Raw genomic sequence first — 25,000 nt, forward strand, 5'->3', positions numbered from 1 at the left:
GAGGTTTGCTCTGTACCCAGAGATGGTTCTCTCTCTCTCTCTCCTCTCTCTCTCTCTCTCTCTCTCTCTCTCTCTCTCTCTCTCTCTCTCTCTCTCTCTCTCTCTCTCTCTCTCTCTCTCTCTCTCCTCTCCTATCTCTCTCTCTCTCTCTCTCTCTCTCTCTCTTCTCTTTCCTCTCTCTCTTTCTCCTCTCTCTTCTCTTTCCTCTCTCTCTCTCTCCTCTCTTCTCTCTCTCTCTCTCTCTCTCTCTCTCTCTCTCTCTCTCTCTCTCTGTCTCTCAATGCCTACAGGAGGCTCGAGCAGTTACAGGCTATGGGAAGTCTGTCCTATAAATTGAAAGAAATGTTTTACTATCTCTAGGTGGATCCAAATGCAAACCAGATGCCCTCATGAAGGCAGAAACTGCCACTTCCTCCCCAGCCCCTCACCACCCTGCCGGCCTTCATTTCGGGCTAATTATCTTTAATTGGGAGAGATGGGCCAGAACTCCATAAGGAAAATAAAAGCCTGGGCCACTTATGGAGCCAGACTGCCTGCCGACAGCAGCAGCAGGCCTGGGCTCACCTCACTGGGTTCACAGGCTGGTTGGAAATTGCCCTGCATTTGAGCATCCTGTGGAAGGAATCAGATGGCTAAAATTTACCCACCAGAAGGGCTGAGGTCAAAGTCAGAAGCCGATGACACTGGTGGATAGGAGAGCTTACTTTGTGGTTTGGAAACATCTGGATGGCACGGCAAATTTGAAATGGACTCATCTCCAAAGTGCACTTAGAAATCATTAATGCACAGGCAACAGAGTGGAGAAAGAAGACAATTTCCCAAGACCAAGAGGGATTATTTGTATCTTCCAGATCAGCCCTTCCCAAATCCCTATAGCTAGAGAGCTAGAGAAGGTCCAGACTTTCCAAAGAAACTCTTAACTCCCTTCCTAGGACTTGGTATCCATTTTCTCTTTTCTCTGGTCTTTCGAAGAAGACCTTATAGGTGGGTATGACTCAGTACTAGGTGCCCACGGAGCTGGGAAGGATGTGGCCATTTCTGCCTTGATGAGGCCTTGGAACAGGTTTCTCCCAAGTCCTTAAAAGGAAAGCTCAGTGCCTGGGCATTATTGACAAAGGACTTGTTTTTGAACCATGACCCACTGCAGGGAGACTATTCCAGTGATTATATAGTAGGGCGTGCTTTGTCAGGTGACAGAGTTATTTTCATCTGCATATAAGCAGCAGCTGGGCAGAGTTGTCCATCCAGGAAGCCAGTGGCAGAGAATTCGCCTTTCTAAAAAATCACTGCCAAGCCCAAGCACTTGCTACAGGACTGCTTCCAGAACTTGAGGTCCCTGTTTTGCACAAAAGAACTTGCTTGGTTTGTATGTGTTCACTTCCTTTTGCAAATCCAGTCCTGGCAGATAATGTTTTCCTTGTTGGAGGTCGGGAAGACAGAGATGGTGGGGGAAGACTTTCTTTATACCCCCCTCCCCTTTGCTATGGAATTCTTGTCTCAAACCTGAGTGGCCTTCATGATCACTCAGGCTACTTATTTCTTGGTAGAAACTGGCTTAGTTTTGTCCAGTACAGATCCTTTCGGGCTTGGCCTTCAGAGTTCAGCTTCAGGATTGCTCCTGGCACCTAAGCATGTCCCTAAGCTACTTCCTTTGTTGGATCTACTTACTTCCCTTAGACCTAGGTTTAAGGAGTTTGACAAAGTTTACAGCATTTATGCTGTTATTTTTGGGTGCTAGGGTCAAAGGGTTAAAGTACTACAGTGGATAACCCCCCCAAATGCAGGGCTGAGAGATAGTAAGAGATTAAGGGCTCTTGTCTTGCATGTAGCAGACTCAGAATTTGATCCAGAAAACCACATGGTCACCTGAGCAGGAGTGATTCCTGAGCCCCAAATAAGGAGTAACACCCCAAGCATTGCTGGGTGTGGCCCACTAACCTAAATAAATTATAATCTCAATCGCAGCACAGAGCGCTATGTATGTGTGTGGTGCTTATTGGAAGATTTTTTCTCGGGTGACTTATACTTATCTCATTTATAAATCCACTGTAAATGTCTTTCAAATAGATAAAACTATTGAGGCTTACTTATTACTGTAAACGAAGGTCGAAGTATATAAAACCTGGGGCCTCAAGTGTTAGTACAGCAGATAGGGGGTTTGCCTGGCAGGTGACTAACCCAGGTTTGATCTCCAGCATCCCCTTAAAGTCCCCCTGTACCAGATGTCAGAGCCAAGAGCAACCCCTAAACATGGCCAGGTGTGGTGTAAGTGTAAGAGAGTTATATTTATGTAGCAAATTGTTCTTGGAGTATCACTCGGATGGTACCTAACTAAGCCTTAGTAGATTTCTCCTCAAAGTTCAGCCAGTCCCTAGTCCCCAGGCAGCAGGTGGGAACTCTCCTGGCACACCCCACCCCTTCTTTAGCTCGCCTCTCTAGGGGTTCCTCACTCTCCTGTGGTGGTTCTTTTCGTTTTCCAAGAACATATGGGAGATGATTTACCAAGATATCAGCAGTCTCTGGGAGAGCAGGGTTGGGCTCAAGATGTGGCTTCTAGATTCAAGTGGCCAACTCAGGATTATCTTTTGAGTTCCCACACTCACACAGGAAGGTCACTTGGGCAGCACCTACTTCTGCACATGAAGCAAGACTTGCTCTTGGGCGGGGGTGGGGGGTTGGGAGGATTTATGTGGTCTCAGCAAGTGGTCACCTGAAAGGAAACTAACTGCACCCAAGCAATTTGGCCTCTGACTTCTCCTCCAATCCTGGGGCTTTGCAAGATCCTAGCCCTCAATCTCCCAGTGCTGCAAGGCAGGGGCATTCAGCTGCTCTCCAGACCAACAGGCCTGGCATGCATTTCCCCTCTTTCACCATTTCCTTATAAACTGTGTGCATGGGGTCCCTGAACTTTAGAGCTGGACTATTCAGGGACCAGTTGATGGACATCACTCCAAGTGTTTGCATCTCACAGTGAAGATGACAGGAAAATATGCACAGAGAGGAAAAAAAAACGGGTTCTAAATTTTTATAGTTTATAGCTACAGTATCAACTTTTACATGAAAATGTTTGTAAATACAGTTACCCACCATAAATAGTCATGACTAAATGCCTCTAGGCAGGCAAAAATAACTTTGCAACCAAACAAAGCCTTAAGTAACACTGAAGGAAAAAACAGGCTGAGGTAATATTTTTTAATCTAAAGTGACTATGGTCTATATTAAAACATTCTTATTAAAGTGTTTAGTACTTGTGAAACTATAGTATGTCCTAACAAGGAAAAATGCAACTTTAATAATAAGCATTTTGGGGCTAAACAAACAATAAAAACAACCCTATTATTATAAATAGATAAAATAAATAAAATTATTCCTGAAAAATGAATTCCTGGCCTTGTTCATATATTTAGAGATTTTGTTGGTAGTCTGGCCTTTTAGGAACAAGGAAATACATCAAATTCTTATGCTAATTAAATTGTGTACAATATGAATGTGAACAACTGAAATTCTCATTCTGGAAAAGCCATTTGCTCCTTGCTTAAAAATAAAAGTCATATTCCAACGATAAAAACATGCTTAACCCTCCTAAAAGATCATTTCTTACAGGAAGCAATAACAATTACAAGAAAAGGTATCATACAGATATTAGGAACATTTTTTAAAAACACTCATTTTCTTGTCAAGTTACTTTATGATTTGTCTTACTCAGTGTTAATTAGAGCAGTAAAAGTTCTAATTCACTGTTTTTCTCCTATTCTTACAGACTCAATGTTTCTATGCTCTATATCTTTTAAAACGCAAAACAGTAAGAATGTTACTGGCATTAACCATCCTAATCCTTCTAGTCCATTTTCTTTTCAAAACACCCTTTTCCAGACTATGTCCAGTCAAAAGAAACAAACTCTCCAATTATTTTGTTTTTGTAGTGAGCCTGTACATTCCACATGATACTCAGTGTTCTTAGTAAAAGTGAGATCTTGTTTACACTTAAGAAGTTTACCTATATAAAAACCAGACAGAGCATGGGGCTGGAGTTGTGACTCAAAAGTAACAAGCATAAATCAGATTCTGCCCTTGGCCTTTGGCCACAACATCTTCCTCGCTGCTCTGCAAGGCTCAGCTCTTAGATTCCTGAGACTGGGCAGCAATCTGCAAGCAAAAACACTAGAATTAAATGATCTAAACAAGAAACAAAGTCATCTATTCTTCCCTTCTTCTCAAAGCCTTATCCAAGCTTGCTTTAAAATGAACGAAGTGATGCAGTTCTTCCATCCCGCAGAAAGTCCTGTTTGAGCAATTCCCTTTGCATTCTTTCAATGTGGCCATCCAGCATCTTCCCATTTTTCTCCCAGACAAGGTAGTCACAAGGTAATCCCTCTTCCTCCTTTTCCTCGTGGATTATGCACCTCCCATGGGGGGAAGCTGCCCTCTGAGAAGAGCCGCCTCCTTGGAAAACCTGGGAGTGCTCAGGTCCCTAAGTGGAAGAGTTTGGCTATCAGGTTGAGGATCTTCTGCCGGAAATTCAGCATGTCCCCAATCCTCCTGAACTGCATGGCACATTCAGCTTCCGAATCTGGAAGGAAAAGAAAAGCAACAGGATGAAGCCAAGCACTGCAAAGTGCACCCCCCCAAAAGGGTTTGCACTGAACAGAGTGAAGGTGGAGCCTGGGAAGACACTCTTGCATATTTCAACTGAAGAAGAAACACCTGCTGTGTTGCTGTTGTGTCTGTTTTTCTCCCCCAATAGTATCCTTTATATGAAGCTTTGCAACAAACAATTGGGGAGGGGGAACAGAGAAATAGGCAAGGGGAGGGGGGAGGCAATATTTGCCTTGTAAGCAGCTGCTTCTAACTCTGGTACAGGACTTGATTCCCAGGCTAACATCAGGAGCTATAAACTGAGCATAGAGCTGAGGGGATGCAGCCCCAAAACAAAAAATAAATAAAGTTTCATATAATGGTTTCACGCCCACCCTTTGGTGCAAAAACAAAATTTGCAATGATTCTATAAGATGTACAGCTCATGTGGTAGCTCACAGACTAAAAGACTTACTTAGCATGCAGGGAGCCTGGCTTCAATCCCTAACAGCGTTGTCCCTCAAGACATAACCCAAAAACAAATTTTAGAAAAGGATAAGAGAGAAAAATATTCCAAATGTAAGTTAACATTTTCTAAACGGGAATTGAGGGGGGCAAGCAGACTGGGGGCTTACTCCTGGCTCTGCATTCAGGGATTGTTCCAGGCAATCTCTGGGAATCACGAGATGCCAGGGATGCCAGATAAGCTACATGCAGGGTAAGAGCCTTATCCACTTGGCTATCCTTCTAGCCCTTTAAAAAAAAATGTAGGGCTGGAGAGATAACACATTGGTAGGGAGTTCGCCTTGCAAGCAGCTGAGCCAGGATCCTGGCATCCCATGTGGTCCGCTGAGTCTGCCAGGAGCAACTTCTGAGAGCAGAGCCAGGAGTCACTCCTGAGAGCCAGTGGGTGTGACTCAAAAATCAAATAAATAAATAAATAATAATGTACATTTTACTTTCTCCAAGTCCAATATGTATATTATTGTATTTATGAAGCTGAATGAAGCAGAAAATAAGAAATTTTGCTTATGATATTTTTAGAACTGAGGTATTATAATTTATTAAAAATGGAAAAAATTATACTCATTATGCCAAATTTACAAGTAAAGTTTTAAGAAAATAAAATTAACCCCTAAACCTATACTACCCATTCTTTTTCTTGGATATTTCAAGGAGCAACTCAGAGTCTTTTTAGTTCATTTTTTGAGTATGATAAAAACAAACAAAAAAATTTACAAATAATGGGGAGGTAAAGTCTTGCATGGGCCTGCCATGTGCAAGATCCTGGTACTGTCAAAGCCTACTACTACAAATTAAAATGGGTTTGTTTGTGAGCAGACCTGCAAAGGCTCTTTTTGAACTAAAAATAAATGGAAATTAAAGTATACTTGAAAATTGAAAGTTACAGACAGGCTCATTTTATAATCGATATTTCAACCAACTTCTCCCTTTAAAAGTTGGCAAAAATTTTCATCATTCCTAACAAGAAACCTGAATTATTAATAACTTGTCCTTTAAAAAGGTCTCCAATTTTGGAGGCCCGGATTATGAGAAAAAAAAAACTTTCACAATAAGGGAGTACACAAAATAGCTTCTGAACTGTTTCCTTAAGCTTTTGTTATAAATAATATAAATATAAATATAAACACCTTTACAAATGTGTTCATGGAAATCCTTTAAAACTATGTGAAGTGACGGGCATTAACTGAACTTACTATTATTCTTACACAACATTTATCCGTTTAGGTTAAAACTCAACCAAGTTACGTCATTCACCTTTCAAAAATGAAAATGAGAGTTACTTACTCTCTTCTCAATGTGAAGGGAAAGTCCTTCTGCCACCTTTGTTACTAGGAACCAAATTGTACCAGGGACATTCAGTTCTAGAAGATTCCCTCCAAAGGTGGAAAAAAGCTTTGTCCCCCCTCCCAAGCAAGAGCCCTGAGCAGCTAGGCCACCTGGCCCAGAGCCACGTGCCCCGGAGCGCCCCATCTTGGGACCTGCTGCCACTGATGTAATCACTGTGGGGCTCAGGCACACCGCCTGGGCCTTTTACTGATAAGATTTATAAAGGGGGCGAAGGAGGCGAGGGTTAAGTCATTAGATCGGGATCAGCCCAGAGAAACGGGCACCTATGGAAAGGGGGAGGTGCCACCTCTGGGTGTCTCTTGGCGCTTCCTTTACAAAGATCCACCGTAGACATGTCGATTAAACCCCAGGAACAGAAGAAGCAGGATTTTCTAGGTTCCTGGGCACACGCAGGAGTCCCTAAAACCGTCCATCAGGACAGTCCAGGAAGAGCCCACCCTTGTGCACAACCAGGAGTTGCAGTGCGGGGATCTATTATTGATTTTGTTGGTGCTGGGGGTGGTGGGGAGTTAACACCCCCGGACAGGGTGCTCTAAACCCCACCACCACCCTTGCAGGAAGAGATATGTCGTCAGTGTCTTGGAGAGCACAGGCCATCTCCACCAGCCTTGCCATCTCCACCAGCCTTAACAAGGACTTTCTCCCCGTGGCTGTCACTTGCACTTTTTCCTCCTTGGACCCGGGGCAGGCGGGTCGGGTGGGAAGGAGGTAAAGTGTCCAAGGGCAAAGATCTCAGCAAGCCCAGAAATATCCTACACCCTCACGCTGGCCCAAAAAAAAAAAGCAAACAAGAACACCCCTCCATCACTCCCCGCAGGACTTGCCGACCTAACCTGATCTTCCCCTAACTTGAAGCGCCCAGGGGCGACTGTAGGGCAGATCCCGACCTGGCCCAGGCCCAGGCGACACCCCCACCACCAACCAGGCCCAGGAGCAGGGTCTTCGCGGGGTGTCCGTCACACCTTACCGGTAAGAGGTCCGGGAGCGCTCGGGGGCGCGTGGTTCTTACGCGCCTTCTTCCCAGGCATCTCGGCAAGCGGTTTGGGGGTCCTTCGACTGCAGACCCTTCGGGGGGTTCTGTCCCCTCAATCCGAGCTCCAGCCGAGGGTTGGCTCCTAGGAGGCGGGCTGCAAAGAGCGGGAGAAGCCCGAGCCAGCAACCGAGCGCCACGGCGGGGACTGAAGCCCGCGCTCGCTTTTAAGGGGACCTTCCCGGTGACGCCCTCGAAACCTGACCCGGGTCCGCCCCTCTGCCCGCCCTGCGCGCGCCAGCCTGCGCCCCGACCGACTCGCCGGGGATCCCTCCCGCCCCCCCTCTTTCCTTTGGGCTCCACCTGCCCGGGCAGGTCCCAGTCTACCCGCTCCGGGCGCAAAGGGCGCTGTGCTTGCTGCTGGGGCGCACCAGTGGGGTGCCCATCCGAGGGGAACCCTCTGTGGCAGTGGAGAGGGTCTGCTAGTGCCCGGGCGAGTTTCAAAGATCAGGAGGGACTCGACCCCATGCTCTTGAGGGGCAATTGGAGATCTGTGAAGCCACCCCCCCCCCCCCGAGAGAGATGGGGAAAGGTGGAGAGCCCCAACTCCTACTCCCAGGAAAGCAGGAAAGAACTTTAGGAGGAGGCAGCGGTGAGGGGGCCAAGAGCCTAAGGGACCAAAGGACCACGTCGACCCTGCTGGGTAGTTCTTGCTGGTGGGAACCTTGAACTGAGTAGCAAAAGGCCCTCTTTTCTGTGTCGTAAGGCTAGGATGAGGGAATGATGTGCAGATCAGAGGAAAGAGGGGGCCCAGGGTCAGGGCCTTTGGCTGTGGCTTTCACAGGAGGACACATTGTGATAACCTGTGGACGCTTGTCACCGCAGTGGTTCAGTTTAGAGGAAACTTGTAAGTGCTTTGGTGTAGGGATGGGTCCAGGGTTTGCAAACAGGAAAGTTTTGCTTGATGTTTTGGCTGTCCAGAAGGAAGGAATAATTCGGTCCCTCTTGCCACCCAGGGCGGTAGAAGCCTCTCAAAACAACCTTCTGGCGCTGGGTCTTGCAGCCTTGGCCACTATAGGGTGCAAAAGCTGCTCTTTTGTTAAGAGGAAGCGAATTTCCTAAAGCCAGCTGCCCAGACCCCAGGGCTTATTTGCACCCGGAGCCAGAGATCTCTTTATCGGGAATTCCCACTGAGTAGGAAGTGCAGGTTTCTATATTTAATCTGCGCGTTTAAAAAATTCCTCAGCAGCCACCGCTGAAGAGTTATTTAATGCCCTGGGACTTCTGGAACAGTTTGGTTTGATTCTGCAAACTTAAGACCAACAGTTTTGTTGTTGTTGTTGTTGTTGTTATTGTTTGCTTTTTGGGCCACACCCGGTGATGCTCAGGAGTTACTCCTAGCTATGGGATCAGAAATCGCTCCTGGCTTGGGGGACCATATGGGACGCTGGGGGATCGAACCACGGTCCGTCCTAGGTTAGCTCATGCAAGGCATGTAAGGCAAACGCCCTACCGCTTGAGCCATCGCTCTGGCCCCAACAGTTTTATTTTTTTTAATAAATAAACTCTTTAGCTGAATCAGTTACAAATTTGTTCACGATTCAGTTTGTTATACAATATCCAAAACCCTTCATCAGTGCACTTTTCCAATGTCCTCAGTTTCTCTCCTGCCCTGCCCTCCTCCTTGTCTGCCCTTGGGGCAGGTATTTTTCTTCTTCCTCTGTCTGTCTGTCTGTCTGCCTGCCTGCCTCTCTCTCTCTCTCTCTCTCTCTCTCTCTCTCTCTCTCTCTCTCTCTCTCTCTCTCTCTCTCTCAAGCCCTCCCTTCTCCCCTCCCTCCCTTCTCCCCTCCCTCCCTCTCTCTCTTCTCTCTCTCTTCCCTCTCTCACTTTTTATCCTTTTAGGCATAGAGGTTTGCAATAGGATTACTAAAGGTGTATCATGTATATTACTTTATTCTTTCAGAACCCAGTTTTTGTCCATAGTGACAATTTCCAACTACCATTGTCATAGTTGCCCTACCAACATGTTTTAATGGAAAAAACTGCATGAAGTACCCCCAATGTCTGAAATCTCTTAGAAAATCAGCCTTAAAACTCTGGGGCCAATTATTCCAAAAGAACTGAGCAGGCCTTCTCATGTCAAGCTAGTGATGATGTCCTTTGGTTGGTCCAATCACCTCTCTACAGATTGGCCTTCTGTTTACTTCTCTTGCTTACATTATCTGATCACAATAGGCATGTCACTTGTTTACTGACCTTAAATTATTCCATCAAAACAAACCTGCAAGGGTTTCTTTATGACTGTGTTCAGTGTTCTGAGTGGAATAGAATGGCCTGTGAGGTCAAATAACTTCATCTAGAACCTGACAGGTTCACGGGTGATAAGCCTGGATAGATTGAGGGAACATTTAGTGATTGACACAGAAAAACAAGAGTCTGCCTGCATATCTGTTATCTAAGGACCAGGGTTCTTCACCATTCTATTCCTGATTGGATAAATTAGGACACTTAGGTACAGATCAGACCCATTGAAATGCAAGTACATTGCACAAAACAATAGCAGGTGATAAGCCTTGTTTACCTGCATCCCCACTAACCTAGAAGCTTTCAGCGGCCAGTTTGCTTTGTGACACATCTGTAATGGGTGTGTCAGTCCACACCTCTAATATTATCACGAGAATAGGTCCTTCCAGGGCACTGCAAGATACTAGCCAGAGCCTAGTAGTGCCTTGTAGGAAATTGCAAATTCAGCTTTTTCTCAAGGAAGAAGATGGTTGGGGAAACAGGCAGGGCTCTCTGGAGGGGCAATGGTAACTCCTGATTTCTGCCAGGTGTGGCCCCAACTTCTGTCCTTCCTCTCCCAGAGAAAAACAAACCTTAATACAGAATGTTTTAAGATGTTGGTTTTGAGCTGATCTATAAACTTTTGAAATATCCCTAAGCATTTTCTCAGAACTGACATATTTTTAAGGGAGTGAGAAGATGTGAAACATCCCTGGTATACTCAAATTTATAAAAAAATAAATTATAAGAAATATAGTCATGGGGCTGGAGTGATAGTACAATGGGTAGGACATTTGTCTTGCTCATGCATGGTTGACATGGGTTCAATCCCCAGCATCCCATATAGTCCCTTGAGCACCACAGGGAGTAATTTCTGAGCTCAGAGGCTGAGCACTAACAGGTATGGCTCAAAATGCAATATATTTAAAAAAAAAATAGGAGTGGTGAAAACAGTTGTAAAGTAAAAAATGATAGTGCATCTCTAGTCATGCCTGTGTTGGAAGGAGGAAGGAAGGAAGGAAGGAAGGAAGGAAGGAAGGAAGGAAGGAAGGAAGGAAGGAAGGAAGGAAGGAAGGAAGGAAGGAAGGAAGGAAAACTTAAAAGAGCAAATGAACATCATCAGTAAGTAAGTAGCTTTCCATATGTATGTCATGCCGAAAATGGGACCTAAAAGCAAACAGGCCAGGAGAGATGAGGAGGGTATGGGGGAGGGTCATTCCACAAATGTTAGTGATGCAATTTATAAACCATAGGCCAAGCCTGTTTATTTCAAGAAAAGGGGAACTTGTGTCTTTTTCTCCTATTCAGTATGTTTCTTTGTTAACTCAAAGCAGACCCAATTTATAGATCTATTAAACTGCTCTTTATTTGAAGGCAGACAACAACTGGGCTGGAGAGATAGGACAGCCAGTAAGATGCTTCCTAGCACACAACTGACCCCGATCTAATCCCCAACACCCCAGATGGTTCCCAAACACTACCAGGAGTGGTGCTTGAGCAGAGAGCCAAGAATAAGGCTTAAAAACAGTCAGGTGTGGCCCAACTTCCCCTCTCCTCAGTGCCAGACTCTGTAGGCACAATATTTCCTGCCCACATGAACCTCCTTGAAGACTGACCAGTCCCTTCAGAGCTGGTAAGAATCACTGGTCTTTTATTAAACAAAACAGCTGATTTCAGATCTCTCTGGTTTGAGTTTCTGCACCAAATTCTGCTGTTAGTCTTCCTATGTCTATAGGTAAGTCATATCAGCACTGCATACTTGTTGTTGGGGGGGGTGACTTCGGTTCTATGCTAGGGGTTCACTCACTCCTGGCAGGGCCAAGGATCCAACTTGAAGGCAGAGGAGCGGTATATTCAAGCAAATTACTTAACCACTGAGCCATCTTTCTGGCCCTGTTTTGTTTTCTCCCACCTCACACAATGGCCCATGGGGTCTTCATTAAGCACATACACACCAGACTTTAAAAGCATGTCTTAATTTTGCTTTGTCTTCTTTCATTTTTGTTTGGCAACTTCACTCAGCAGTGCAAGGCAAATCCCTACCTAAAGCACTATCTCTCTGGCCCTTTCTCTCTTCTGGTTTTTTTTTGTTTGTTTGTTTGTTTATTTGTTTTATTGTTTTTGTACTTTTTTTTAAATCAGCCAATAGGCACCACATGAGGTACAAGGCTGGTTAGTTTATGGCAAGAACAGTATGACCTGTACCCTTGGTGAGGACGGCAATTAAACAGAGATGGAATCTCTGGAGTATGCTGATAAACGATTTTGCATAATAGCGGCTGTCAGGGCAGTGAGGTTCACAGAAGAATAATGAGTGACAGAGCAGAAGCAGCCCAGAGGGGTGAGGCCCAGAAGGGAGAGGCAAGGAGAATGATTGGGAAAAGGGGGGAGGGGGAGGCAGTGAGAGCCACTGAGGAGTTGAAATATTTGGTGGATGTGAGCAGTTGCTTTAATCAAACGTTTTTTGTCAATTTTTCCTCTTACTCTACTGATTCTGTTGTTGTGGAATGTTTGTTTGGAGTCCAAGAGCCACACATCAAGGTGTGGTGTTTACACATTAGTCCCTGGTGCTCACAGCATCACAGCTGTGGGGTGGAGAGGAGCTGTGGAAGACTTCAGGAGAAGGAACCATGGATGGTCCTCAGGAATCAAACTCATGGTCTCTAGCATCTAAGGCAGCAGCTAATGCCTCTGACCATTTTCCCAATGCTGGGGATGAAATTCTAGAAAATCTTGTGTTTCAGTGCATCTTAATGAGTGTGAGAGACATTAGGACGCAGGAAAGAATGATGCTCAACTCTCTTCAAAGAGGGACCTGTTAGCAGACAGTCACAGGTGCATTTCCTTCTGATGAAGAGATTGTTCCATTTCATTAGATCAAGCCTTAGTAGTTCTTAGGACTTGAGAGAGCTAAAGAGTAAGGCCCATACCTACATGTGGTGGAGCCCTGTTCAATCCCCAACACTGCAAGGTCCTCTGAGTATTACCAGGTACAGCCCTGGAGACTAAGTAACCCCCAGCACCTCAGGACCCAAGCAGCATCTGAACCCCTGGGTCTTCATATTAAGCCTGCCTCTCTCTCTCTCTCCCCCACCCCGCCCCAACACACACATGTACATGCAGCATGCAGGCACACACATCTTGCTCTTTTTCTGTATAAATGCAATATATTTTATTTATATTTTTATTGTTATATTATTATAATATATAATCTAATTATATACACTATACCGAGATATAATATATTAATATTATGTTATATATTATTATATTATTTTATTTTTATTTTATATCAAATATATTTCATTTCAATGCAAATAATATTTCTCTGATTCTATCCTAGAGATGTCTAACACAGGAAAGATTGAAATGTGGGATTCACACCAAAGTCTGGATTCAGTTTTTCTTTCTTTTATTTATTTATTTATTTATTTATTTATTTTGGTTTTTTGGGCCACACCTGGTGGTGCTCAGGGGTTACTCCTGGCTGTCCGCTCAGAAATAGCTCCTGGCAGGCATGGGGGGGGGGACCATATGGGACACCAGGATTCGAACCAACCAAGTACCGCTGTGCTATCTCTCCGGGCCCTCAGTTTTTCTTTCTTTTCTTTCTTCTTTCTTTCTTTCTTTCTTTCTTTCTTTCTTTCTTTCTTTCTTTCTTTCTTTCTTTCTTTCTTTCTTTCTTTCTTTCTTTCTTTCTTTCTTTCTTTCTTTCTTTCTTTTCTTTCTTTCTTTCTTTCTTTCTTTCTTTCTCTCTCTCTTTCTTTTCCTTCCTTCCTTCCTTCCTTCCTTCCTTCCTTCCTTCCTTCCTTCCTTTCTGTTTTTTTGTGTTTTGCTTGTTTATTTTGTTTTGATTGTGTTTTGGGGTTTTTTTTTGTTTTTTTGTTTTTTGCCATCCCCAGCAATGCTCAAGGGTTACTCCTGGTTCTGCACTCAGATCTCACTCTCGAGAGTGTTCAAGGGGCCATATGGGATGCTGTAGGTGAAACCCAGATTGGTTGTGTGCAAGACAAGTCTTCTGCCCGCTATTCTAGTGTGCTGACTCCAACCCTGTGCTCTTTCTTTGCCTCCTCTCTTTGCCTACAACAATCTTTAGGGTTCTTGGATTTGTCAAATTGTTGCCCCAATACCTTGGGCTTCTCTCTCTCTCTCTCTCTCTCTCTCTCTCTCTCTCTCTCTCTCTCTCTCTCTCTCTCTCTCTCTCTCTCTCTCTCTCTCTGATGCTGAGGAACAAATCTCGCACACACAAGGTTCTGTAGCTAAGCCACTTTCTTGGCCTTCACTCTGCCCAGGTCTTCCCATGTGTCAGTACCCAAATGTCCTTCTTCTGAGGGTATCAGCCATGGATTAAAATTGCTTCAATTAAAAAAAAAAAGATTGCTTCAATTCAATAAAAACTTTTTATTTTTGCTGAAGTACACCTGCAAAAGTCCTACTTCCAAATAAAATTACCTTCACAGTAGAGGCTCTGAAATGGGTGTATGCAACATTTCTTTTCCCCTCTTAGCTGAAGTTTGCATATGTAGTAAACCAAAAACTTTGAGTAAACCTGACAATGGATTTAAAGCAGCCAGGGATGAAACCAAAGATCTGGAGAGACCAAAAAAAGAATCACATAAACTTTAAGGAAATAGGCCTAAAATTTGTGAGCTCTGCACTTTCTCAGCTGTAAAGTTGTTTCTTCACCTTCTCTACTTGAACTTCCCAGACACAGAACAAACATGTTTTCAGGAAATGCTTTGATGGTACTTGAAAATAAATTTCATTTCTATTAGTGCATCATAGAACCACATCATAAAGTGTGCAAAGCAAGGAGAAAACTACCATAGTTTCTTTTGTGCATTTTATTATTCTGATTAATTATTGTTGTTGTTGTTGTTGTTTTTTGGGCTATACCCAGCAGCTCTCAGGGGTTATTCCAGGCTTCTCACTCAGAAATCGTCCCTGGCAGGCTCTGGGGACCATTGGGATGCCAGAGATCAAACCCAGGTCCATTCAGGGTCAGCAGTATGCAAGGCAAATGCCCTACCGCTGTGCTGTGCTATCACTCCAGCACCTATTATCCTGATTCTATTCAATTTTTTTCTGTACTATCACATGAGTGCCTAAATTTAATCCCTTGGTTAGACAAGTAAATAAAAAAACCATATTTTTAAAAATAAAATTCAAGGGCTCGGAGCGATAGTACAGTAGTAGGGTGTTTGCTTTGTCCTGAACACTGCCTATAATAGAAAAGAAAGGAAAAAAAGGAAGGAAGGAAGGAAGGAAGGAAGGAAGGAAGGAAGGAAGGAAGGAAGGAGGGAAGGAAGGAGGGAAGGAAGGAGGGAAGGAAGGAGGGAAGGAAGGAGGGAAGGAAGGAAGGAAGGAAGGGAAGGAAGGAAGGAAGGAAGGAAGGAAGGAAGGAAGGAAGGAAGGAAGGAAGGAAGGAAGGAGGGAGGGAAGGAGGGAAGGAAGGAAGGAAGGAAGGAAGGAGGGAAGGAAGGAAGGAAGGAAGGAAGGAAGGAAGGAAGGAAGGAAGGAAGGAAGGAGGGAAGGAAGGAGGGAAGGAAGGAAGGAGGGAAGGAAGGAAGGAAGGAGGGAAGGAAGGAAGGAAGGAAGGAAGGAAGGAGGGAAGGAAGGAAGGAAGGAAGGAAGGAAGGAAGGAAGGAAGGAAGGAAGGAAGGAAGGAAGGAAGGAAGGAAGGAGGGAAGGAAGGAGGGAAGGAAGGAAGGAAGGAAGGAAGGAGGGAAGGAAGGAGGGAAGGAAGGAAGGAAGGAAGGAAGGAAGGAAGGAAGGAAGGAAGGAGGGAGGGAAGGAAGGAAGGAAGGAGGGAAGGAGGGAAGGAAGGAAGGAAGGAAGGAAGGAAGGAAGGAAGGAAGGAAGGAAGGAAGGAAGGAAGGAAGGAAGGAAGGAAGGAAGGAAGGAAGGAGGGAAGGAGGGTAGGGGGGAAGGGGGGAAGGGGGGAGGGTGAGAGGTTGGAAGGACAGACCGCAGATTAGTAAATCACAAAATGGGGGCCCACACCTATAATACTCATTTTAACCAGCTTCTAAAAATGACCAAACCCACAATGAAGAGGAATCAAAAGTTCTTAAGAAATGATGACTGGGATCTCGGATAGAGCTCAGTAGTAGAACTCATGTCTTCCATGCGTGAGTCCCAACAAACAAAAATTCAAAAGAAATTATATGCATGATTCAACTAACATTTAATTTGGTTAGAGACTAGAGCAAATAATTTATGTGAATTAGGAGCAGATCACTGAAAATGGACACGACTTATGGGAAAAAAATAGGTCCTCTGGAAATATTATCATTGGAAAGTTAAGTACAAATAACTTCTATTTGATATATTTTTTTCTAATTGAATGTTGTATCTCACAAGTTGATCTATTTCAAGGGAAAAGAACCCCTGAGTTGTACATTCATCAGCTATAGGAATTCTAGACCCTTAGTGTTCATATATAGGCTTGGGGAAAGGAATGCAATATAATAATACCTACACAGTGGACCTGGGAGATTGGTCTATGGCATGGGGAAGAGGCAGAGCTGAAATGAATGATAATTGTGATATTTCAGAGGCCAAAGAAACAAAATGAAAACATCAGTGGTGAAGAGGGGATTTAGAAGATGGTTGGAGAGTGTGGAAACCTGAGTGTTATTACAAGTAAGAAGAGCCATGGTCCAGCTGTGTGACTAACCAGTACCTGCCGCCTTTAATAGGAGAAGCAGTGCACACTGGGAAATGGTTGCAGGCTGAATTCTTCATCCTCTTTGTGTTAAACCTGCCAGTGGCATCACCAGCAGACCTGAATGTTGGTGAGGGGACTGTGCACCAGAGGATGGGTTGGACACTGTGCTGGTCCTGACCTCCCCTGACCTTCTTCCAGCTCACCCAGGTCCTTCCTAACCAGACACCTCTTCTCTGGCCCTTCAAATTCGACCTGAATTTTGCTTCCTTCTTTCATCATTTAGACACTGCTGATCATTCATGTCTTTGAACAAATCCTATTTGCTCAGGAAGGTTCTCCGTGACCATCCTGTCTACAGCTGCTCCTTGCTGCCCTCCTAATAACCACCTACCAGGAAATCTATTTGATTTCCTGTCTGCCTTCTTTAGAGTCTCAGTCCCCCTTTGAAGTCAAACCCACAGGAGCTCAGACCTTATAACACTTGTTTTCCACCCTTCTCTGTGCCTGGAGCTATAATGTCAGCCTAGACGGAGAGTCCAGTGAAATATTGCAGCATAAATGCATGATCATTAGGGACATACTGTGAAGAATGGGCTACTTGAAAGCAATATTGGGAGCAATTACTTCTCCCTCTCCAGATGAGAAAACTCAAATTGAGAGAGGTTAACTGTTTCTCTAAATTCACAAGTAAACAAGTAACCATTGTGATCCAAAGCATAGTACTTCAAACTTCATTCAGTTCAGTTACTGGTAGATAAGAAAGGGGATAATGACAGAAAAGATCCCAGGACACATTTGAAATATGCCTCTTTTTTCCTATAAAAAATATATATTTCTTGAGGCTGGACACATGGTTCAAGGGATAAACATACATGCCTTTTATGGGAAATGCCTTGGAATCATTGATTCCCTGACACTGCCATGATCTCCAAACATAGGGAGGAGTGGCTTCACAACAAACAGTAACTCAAAACAACTGATTTTTCACAATGAATATGCCAATATAGGAAATAGGGTAAAGAGACCATCAATAACCAACATCAACGACTAGCTTCGGTCCAGAGTATCCAGTGTTTCTTCTTCACAGCTGTTCCCACTTTCTATTGTTGTTCCTCCTTTAAGATTCTCCATGCCTTACAATCTCCACAATCTTGTCTCTCCTCCATAGCCTTGACTCTCCTCCATAATCTTACTTCCTCCTCCACAGTCTTCTCTCTCCTCCAGTCTTGTTTCTCCTCCACAGTCTTGACTCTCCTCCACAGTCTTGTTTCTCTTTCACTTTTGATTCTCCCGCACCATCTTACTTCCTCCTCTACTGTTTTATTTTCTCCTCCACAGTCTTGGATCTCCTCCACAATCTTAATTTCTCTTCCAGTCTTTATTTTTATCTTCTTCTTATTTTTTGTTAAATACCTTGGTTACAAGGTTTTTCATAATAGTTTTTCCCCCATGAATAAAGCTGTTCATGATTGAGTTATAGTCATACAATGTACAACAAACTTCACGATTGCATATTTCCTGTCACCAATGTCTCCAGTTCCCCTCTCTCCCACCCTGATGCCCTTTCCCCCACCTGTCTCTGAGGCATACATTTTTCTTCTCTCTTTCTATTTCTCTCTCCCTTTTTCCCTTTAAGACACTTTGGTTTGCAGAACACCACACATTTCCCATCACCGATGTCCCTAGTTTTCACTCCCTCCACCTTCACCCACCTCTATCTTGGACACACATGGTACTTCTCTCTCTCTCTCTCTCTCTCTCTCTCTCTCTCTCTCTCTCTCTCTCTCTCTCTCTCTCTCTCAACTATAGTTTGTACTATTGCTAATTAAGGAGAACCATGTATATCACTTCATCTCCTTTCAATATCCAGTTCTTGTCCAGAATGATCCATTCGAACATTCACTGTCACTGTGGACCATTCACTACCTAATTACATTCATCACTCATAAGCTTCCTACCATGGACTGGTCCTTCTGATCCTCATCTCTAGGTATTATTACCATACTATCTATTGTTTTACTTATATCCCACAAGTGAGTGAGATTATTCTATTTTCTTTTGCTCTCCCTCTAATTTCTTCATATCTATCCATGTATATACAAGCAAATCGTATGACTTCATTTTTCCTAACAGCTGGATAGTATTCCATTAAGTAGATGTACCACAGTTTCTTTAGCTACTCATCTATTCTCGGGCACTTGGGTTGTTTTCAAATTTGGCCATAGTAAATAGTGCTGCAACCAACATAAGAATGCAGAAAGTTTTACTGCATAGTATATTTTGAGTTCCTAGTTATATCCCTAGGAGTGTTATTGCTGGATCATATGGAAACTCAATTTATATTTTTTCAAGAATATATTGTTTTCCAAAAATATTGAATCAGTCTACATTCCCAGCATTAGTGAATGAGAGTCCCTTTCTCCCCACATCCACAACAGCACTGGTTTTCCTTGTTTGTCATGTGTGCCAATCTTGTGGTATGACATGGTATCTCATTGTTTTGATTTGCATCTTTCTGATAATTAGTAATGTGGAGCATTTTTATATGTCTTTTGGCAATCTGTATTTCTTCTTTGAAGAAATGTCTGTTCATTTCTCCATTTTTGGATGGGGTTAGCATTTTTTTCTTGTTGGTAAGTTCTATCAGTGCCTTGTACATCTTAGATATTAACACTTTATCAGATGGTATTGAGTGATTAGTTTCTCCCATTCCATGGGTAGTCTTTGTACCCTAGTCATTTTTCCTTTGAAGTGCAGAAGCTTCTGCGTTTAATGTAGTCCAATTTGTTTATCATGGCTTCCACTTGCTTGGACAGTGGTGTTTCATCTTTGAAAATGCCATTAGCTTCAATGTCATGGAGTGTTCTGCCTATGTTTTCCTCTATGTACCTTATGATTTCAGTTTTGATATCAAGATCTTTAATTCATTTTTATTTGACCTTTGTGCATGGTGTTAAAAATAGGTCTGAGTTCACTTTCTTGTATGTAGTTGACCAGGTTTTTCAATACCACTTGTTGAAGAGGCTTGCTCACTTTGTATTTCTTGCTCTTTAGCAAAGATTAATTGATTGTATACCTGTGAATCAGTCTCAAGATATTCATTTCTATTCCACTGATCTGAGGGTCTGTCTTTATTCCACTACCATGCTGTTTTAATGACAATTGTATTATAGTACAATTTAACATTGGAGAAAGTGATGCCTCTAATTTTATTTTCCCCAAGGATGTCTTTAGCTATTCATGGATGTTTATTATTCCAAATGAATTTTAAGGGTGTTTGATCCACTTCCTTGAAAAATGTTATGGGTATTTTTATAGTGATTGCATTAAATCTGTGCAATGTTTTGGAAAGTATCGACATTTTAATGATGTTAATCTTCCCAATCCAGGAGCAGGGTATCTGTCTTCATTACTTGTGTCCTCTTTTATTTCTTGGAGCAGTGTTTATAGTTTTCTTTATATAGGTCTTTCATCTTCTTAGTTAAGTTGACACCGAGGTACTTGATTTTCTGAGTCACAGTTGTGAATGTGACTGTTTTTAATGTCGTTTTTACTATATTCTACCACTGCCTGTGGGCCTGGCTCCTCCGCAGTCTTGACTCTTCAAGCATTATTTTCTCCTTCATATCCTCATTGTTATCTCAAAGCATCTCTGACTCCTCATTTTTTTCCAATTATGTGGCAGATTCAGTCCACAATATTTCAACTGTCAGTAAGGACTTTCCCTCCATCCATCTGTATATCTTGACAGTTCAAACTTCAAGTGGTTTAAAGTGGTTTGGGAGTTGACTCTGGTTAAAAACACCAACAGTGCAAGCGTGAGGCCATTGAGTGTTATCCTTATGGTGCTTACATGCTCAGAGCATGATCTCAGCAACTCTGCAGTTTAGAACCCCCAGTATTGCATGGTATTGTATGAACTCTGGTGTATAACCAGGTTTGTGTGTGTGATCCATACAACTAAAATGGTATTTACAACACACAACGTGTTTACACTGTGGCCCGGAATGTAACTCCAGGTAGCAGGTGTGTGAGCACTACAGAGCTAATTGGTGAGTGCCATAAACAGAATGTGTGCTAGCATGATTCAAATCAAAGTTCAACTCCCATCAGCACTGCAGTCAAATGTGCTAATGCCACAACAAGTCTGTGAGAGCCCAGTAATTGCAAGAGGAAGGAAGGAAGAAAGGGAGGGAGGGAGGAGGAAAAAAGGGAGGAAGGGAGGGAGGGAGTTAAGTTGACACTGAGGTACTTGATTTTCTGAGGCACAATTGTGAATGTGATTGTTTTTAATGCTGTTTTTTACTATATTCTACCACTGCTGTACTATCTCTCCTAGTCAGAGGACTATTACATGAAAAACACATACTCAACCCATTGAACTATCATTCTGGCACAGAAGGAAATGTTTAAATTAAAAGGAAAGAGAGCTATACATGTGAACTTAAGGGTCAAAAAAAAAAAAGGGGGAAATAGGTGGTAGGAAATGTGCACTGACAGTTGTTGGATATTATATAACTAAAATTCACTCATGACCAATTTTGTAACTATCTCACAGTGATTCAATTGAAAAAATATATATATTACAGGAGATAAAGTGCTTATCTTGCATGCAGTTGGCCTGGGTTTGATCCCCAGCAAATATTGTTTCTCAAGTCCTCCCAGAAGTGATCCCTGAGAATAGAGCCAGAAGTAAGCCCTGAACACCACTTGGCATAGTTCAACCCCTGTCTCCCTCCTGACCCAGTGAGCTCAACTACCTAAAGCAATCTAAAAATTTAAGGTAATTCCTCTAATATTCCTTTTTTTTTGGGGGGGCGGGGGGTGTCAAGGCATGCAGCATGCATGTCTCCATTATCAGGGAGGCACATTCCAGATGTGTCTTTTGGCTTTCCTGGTGCAGTGCCTAATTTTCCTTCCAAGAAATATTTCAGCCAGAAGGCCCATTGGAGAAGTCAATCATAACCCCTGCATGGATTACTGGCTATATTTCTGACATGGCTGTGACATTATATTTCTCTTTTCCTTTTATTTGATTTTGTCTCCTTTGCATATTACAGAAATTCGGCCTCAGTTATCCTTGCAGTCTAAAGAAATTTCAGTACCAAACAAAGCTTCTACAAGTTCCCTGCTGGCTAAGTATATTTGCAACTCAAAGTCTAGCCAGCTATTTCTCTTTCTGTCAACCTATTTACTTCCAAGGCAAAGTCAAAACATAGCATCTTCAAGACAATGGTTTTCTTTCCTTGCCTTTGTGCACCACAGCAGAATGATTTTGTCTCAGGGACTTTCCCTGTCACTTTGAATACCTGCTCACAAACAGGTTTGGCCAGTGTAGAATTAGGCTATTTTACTAGGTATAATTCTGTACCCCTTTCTTAAGTTTTATCTCTTTCTATTACAAGATCATAGGAAATGGGTCTAGCCCCTAACTAGAATACTATTTCCCTCAGGTTAAGGATATTTGTTATTAGGAAGAAAACCAGGATTCCTGCTATCCCTTAATTTGCATCAGTAATGACACCTAGGGCCAGTAACAACTTTGATATGTAAGAAATTAGCCTTCCTTTTATCCTCTGACTCCTAACTGAAACCTATTCTATTCTAGGTTACTTTGAAAGAAACAAATGTTGGCACTCCTTTTATGATATGATTCTCTCTTTACCCTTTATATACTCCCTTGCCTGAAGATCAAATTTGTCACACTCCTGCCAGAAATGTGTTGACCCCACATATACTGCGTGTGGTGTCATAATTTCATATTTCGTATTAGTCCGCTCATGTACCCGTTTTCCTCTCGTGGAAGTACTATGACCCACGAGAATTGCTGAGATGCAACACATCCGCAGCAGGGGAGTGTTGGGGCCACACCCGGTGACACCCAGGGGTTACTCCTGGCTATGAGCTCAGAAATCGCTCATGGCTTAGTGGACCATATGGGACACTGGGGGATCTAACTGTGGTCCATCCTAGGCTAGCATGGGCAAGGCAGATGCCTTACCACTTGCGCCTCAGCTCTGGCCCCTCCTCTAACATTTCTAAAGGCACTTCTAACACAGATAGAATAAACAATCCTAATATTTGTTTGGACCCATAAAAGACTCTAAGTAGCCAAAGTGATAGGGAGAAAGACTATGAACCAGAGGTAACACACTGATTTCCAACTTCATTACAAAATTATCAAGTTTGGTGCTGGGGTGATAGCACAGCAGTAGGGTATTTGTCCTGCATGTGGTCAGCTTGGGATGAACCCAGTTTGATCCTCGGCACCCCACATGGTTCCGCAAGTCAGCCAGGAGTGATTTTTGAGTGCAGAGCCAGGAGTGACTCCTGAGCACTGCCAGTGTGACTCAAAAGCCATAAAACAATAATTATCATAATTATCCCTGCCTCACCACCTAAGAGTGAGATGAAACCAGGTGACGCTTTGTGACATCCTGACTTCAAAATAGGATCTGTGCAAAAACCATGTTATCTAATTATAAAAACTTGACTAGGGCAACCTTGATTGAAGAGAACTTTTCCTGGGACCATGAAGAAAAACATTTTTGGGGGTTAGACAACTTAGCCTGTAGTTGGTCTATAGCAGGATGCATCATGGGTAGGGGCACCCTGTTTTTTAGGTCAAAGTTGTTTATTTTTTTGCTTTTAGATAGGAGCTCCTACCTTTTTCATAGAACCATGAGACAAGGATTACTTTGTTTTACCTCTTATTTCTTCATTTTTCTATAAAATTACGTAAAAATAAAAGAAAGGATGTAGGCCAGGGGCCAAGTGGTCTCAGGTACATTGGCGGGGAAAAAAAGAACTAAATACTCAGGTGCTAAAGTCAACAACAATAGAATCAAGAGACCCAAACTACAACAGTTTAAAGTTAAAAGTGGGCCTATTATAAACTTGCAGGCCAGGAGGCAAAGGGTGGTATAGGACGTACTCTGGGAACATTGGTGAAGGGTGGTCAACACTGGTGGTGGGAATGGCACTGATTCACTCTATATCTGAAATTCAACTATGAAGGACTTTGAAAATCACAATGATTTCAATAAAATATAATTTTTAAAAAAGTGAAAATAGATGACAAAAAAAATCGAAAAAAATTATCAGAATTAAAATAGTATAATATTGGCAAAAAGCAGACACCCAGATCATTGGAACAGAATGAAGAGTTCATAAATAATTGTGAATATATGGTGAATTAATTTACAACCAAGAAACCAACAATATAGACTGGGTCAAGAACTGTTTTATCATTAATGACAGGATAAACTGGATAAACACATGAAAAACAATTCAAATCTCCTACACCATATACAAAATTATTCAAAACTGATTAAAGAATTAAATGTAGGACCAGAACAAGCAAAGGAAAATAGATAAATATATAAATGAATAAAAATTAAAAATAAAGGGATGGATTAGGCTACCTTTACATTTGGAAATAGACGCACTAAGAGGTATAACTAGTAAGGAATTAAACATACAAAGAAAATAAAGATTCCCCATTAAGTTTTTTGAAATAGTCTGGGTGGGGAGAGATGAAGAAAAGTCTTGCTTGGGATAAAAGTTCAGGTCAAAAACAGGACTCAAAAACTGTATGACCTGACATTTTTAACTCCCTAATGCACCAACAAGATAATATGGCATTGTACATTTTTTGCATAGGCACACTGAAATGGGGAAATTGTATGTATAGAAACAAGCTTTTATCTACGAGGGACAAGAACCCATAAAGCTTACATAATACAGGGGAACCTCCCACCCTGAATTTGTCATGGGAACTTGACTTAGACCTCACGTGATTGGACATCAACCATGCAACCCAAACCCAGGATGCCAACCTTAAAACTGACACAGTTCCTCACTGTGTCACTAGGAATCAAACTCCCCCAGGGGAGTCTCTAATACAGTTCTGGCACCAACTTGCACCAGTTTATGTACATAAAACATTCTGACTATAAGGAAACAGCAACAACTTGACCTAAAGGCAGGTTTCCCCACCTCATCACCTAATGGTAAATTGAAATCAGAAGACACTCCATCCCTTGATCTGTAAAAAAAAACCAGAACCACTAAATACAGAAGACTGACTGCAACAACTGTGACTGAGCAGAACTCTGGAACCATAAGAAAGACTTTATCCTAGACTTTATTCTATGACCTGTGCAAAAACCAAGATCTCTAATTACAGACAACTGACTTTGTCAGCCACAACTGAGCAAAACGTTCTGGAACAACATAAATAGACCCTGGGGTTTACAATGAACATGGCCTGAGCCTGTAGTCAATCTTATGATAGTATGCTTCAAGGGTGGAGTTCCTTAGGTCAAAGGAACTTCCTTTCTAATTTTCCCAATACCATATTTTCCAGCATACTTTTAAGAAGTTTTTCATGGATTAAAAAGTCGAGAGTCATCTTATACACCAGTATAGGGCATGCTGAAACTTACTCCAGCTTCAGGGACAAGTGATCTGCCCCCCTCCCCTTACCACTGCATCCCATCCAGCTGCCAGGTATCATCTCTCAGACCTCTGTTTGTCCTGATTAATCTTTCAGGGTACACAGAGGAGCTGAATTACCAAGTGCTGCATCCCATCCAGCCACCAGGTATCAGTGCTGGTATGCGACTTTC

General features: G+C 42.8%; 1 protein-coding gene across 1 annotated transcript; it reads right to left on the bottom strand.

Annotated features, from left to right (window-relative positions):
• Positions 1 to 3,013: 3,013 nt before the first annotated feature.
• Positions 3,014 to 7,601, bottom strand: PMAIP1 (phorbol-12-myristate-13-acetate-induced protein 1). The gene is made up of 2 exons (XM_049782389.1): positions 7,415 to 7,601; positions 3,014 to 4,570 (listed from the first exon to the last, which is right to left on the bottom strand). Exons 1-2 carry the CDS (start codon positions 7,473 to 7,475, stop codon positions 4,464 to 4,466), a joined length of 168 nt encoding a protein of 55 aa, XP_049638346.1. The 5' UTR covers positions 7,476 to 7,601; the 3' UTR covers positions 3,014 to 4,463.
• Between the last annotated feature and the right edge of the window lie 17,399 nt (positions 7,602 to 25,000).

Source organism: Suncus etruscus, chromosome 10 (genome assembly GCF_024139225.1).
Source record: "Suncus etruscus isolate mSunEtr1 chromosome 10, mSunEtr1.pri.cur, whole genome shotgun sequence".
NCBI lineage: Eukaryota > Metazoa > Chordata > Mammalia > Eulipotyphla > Soricidae > Suncus > Suncus etruscus.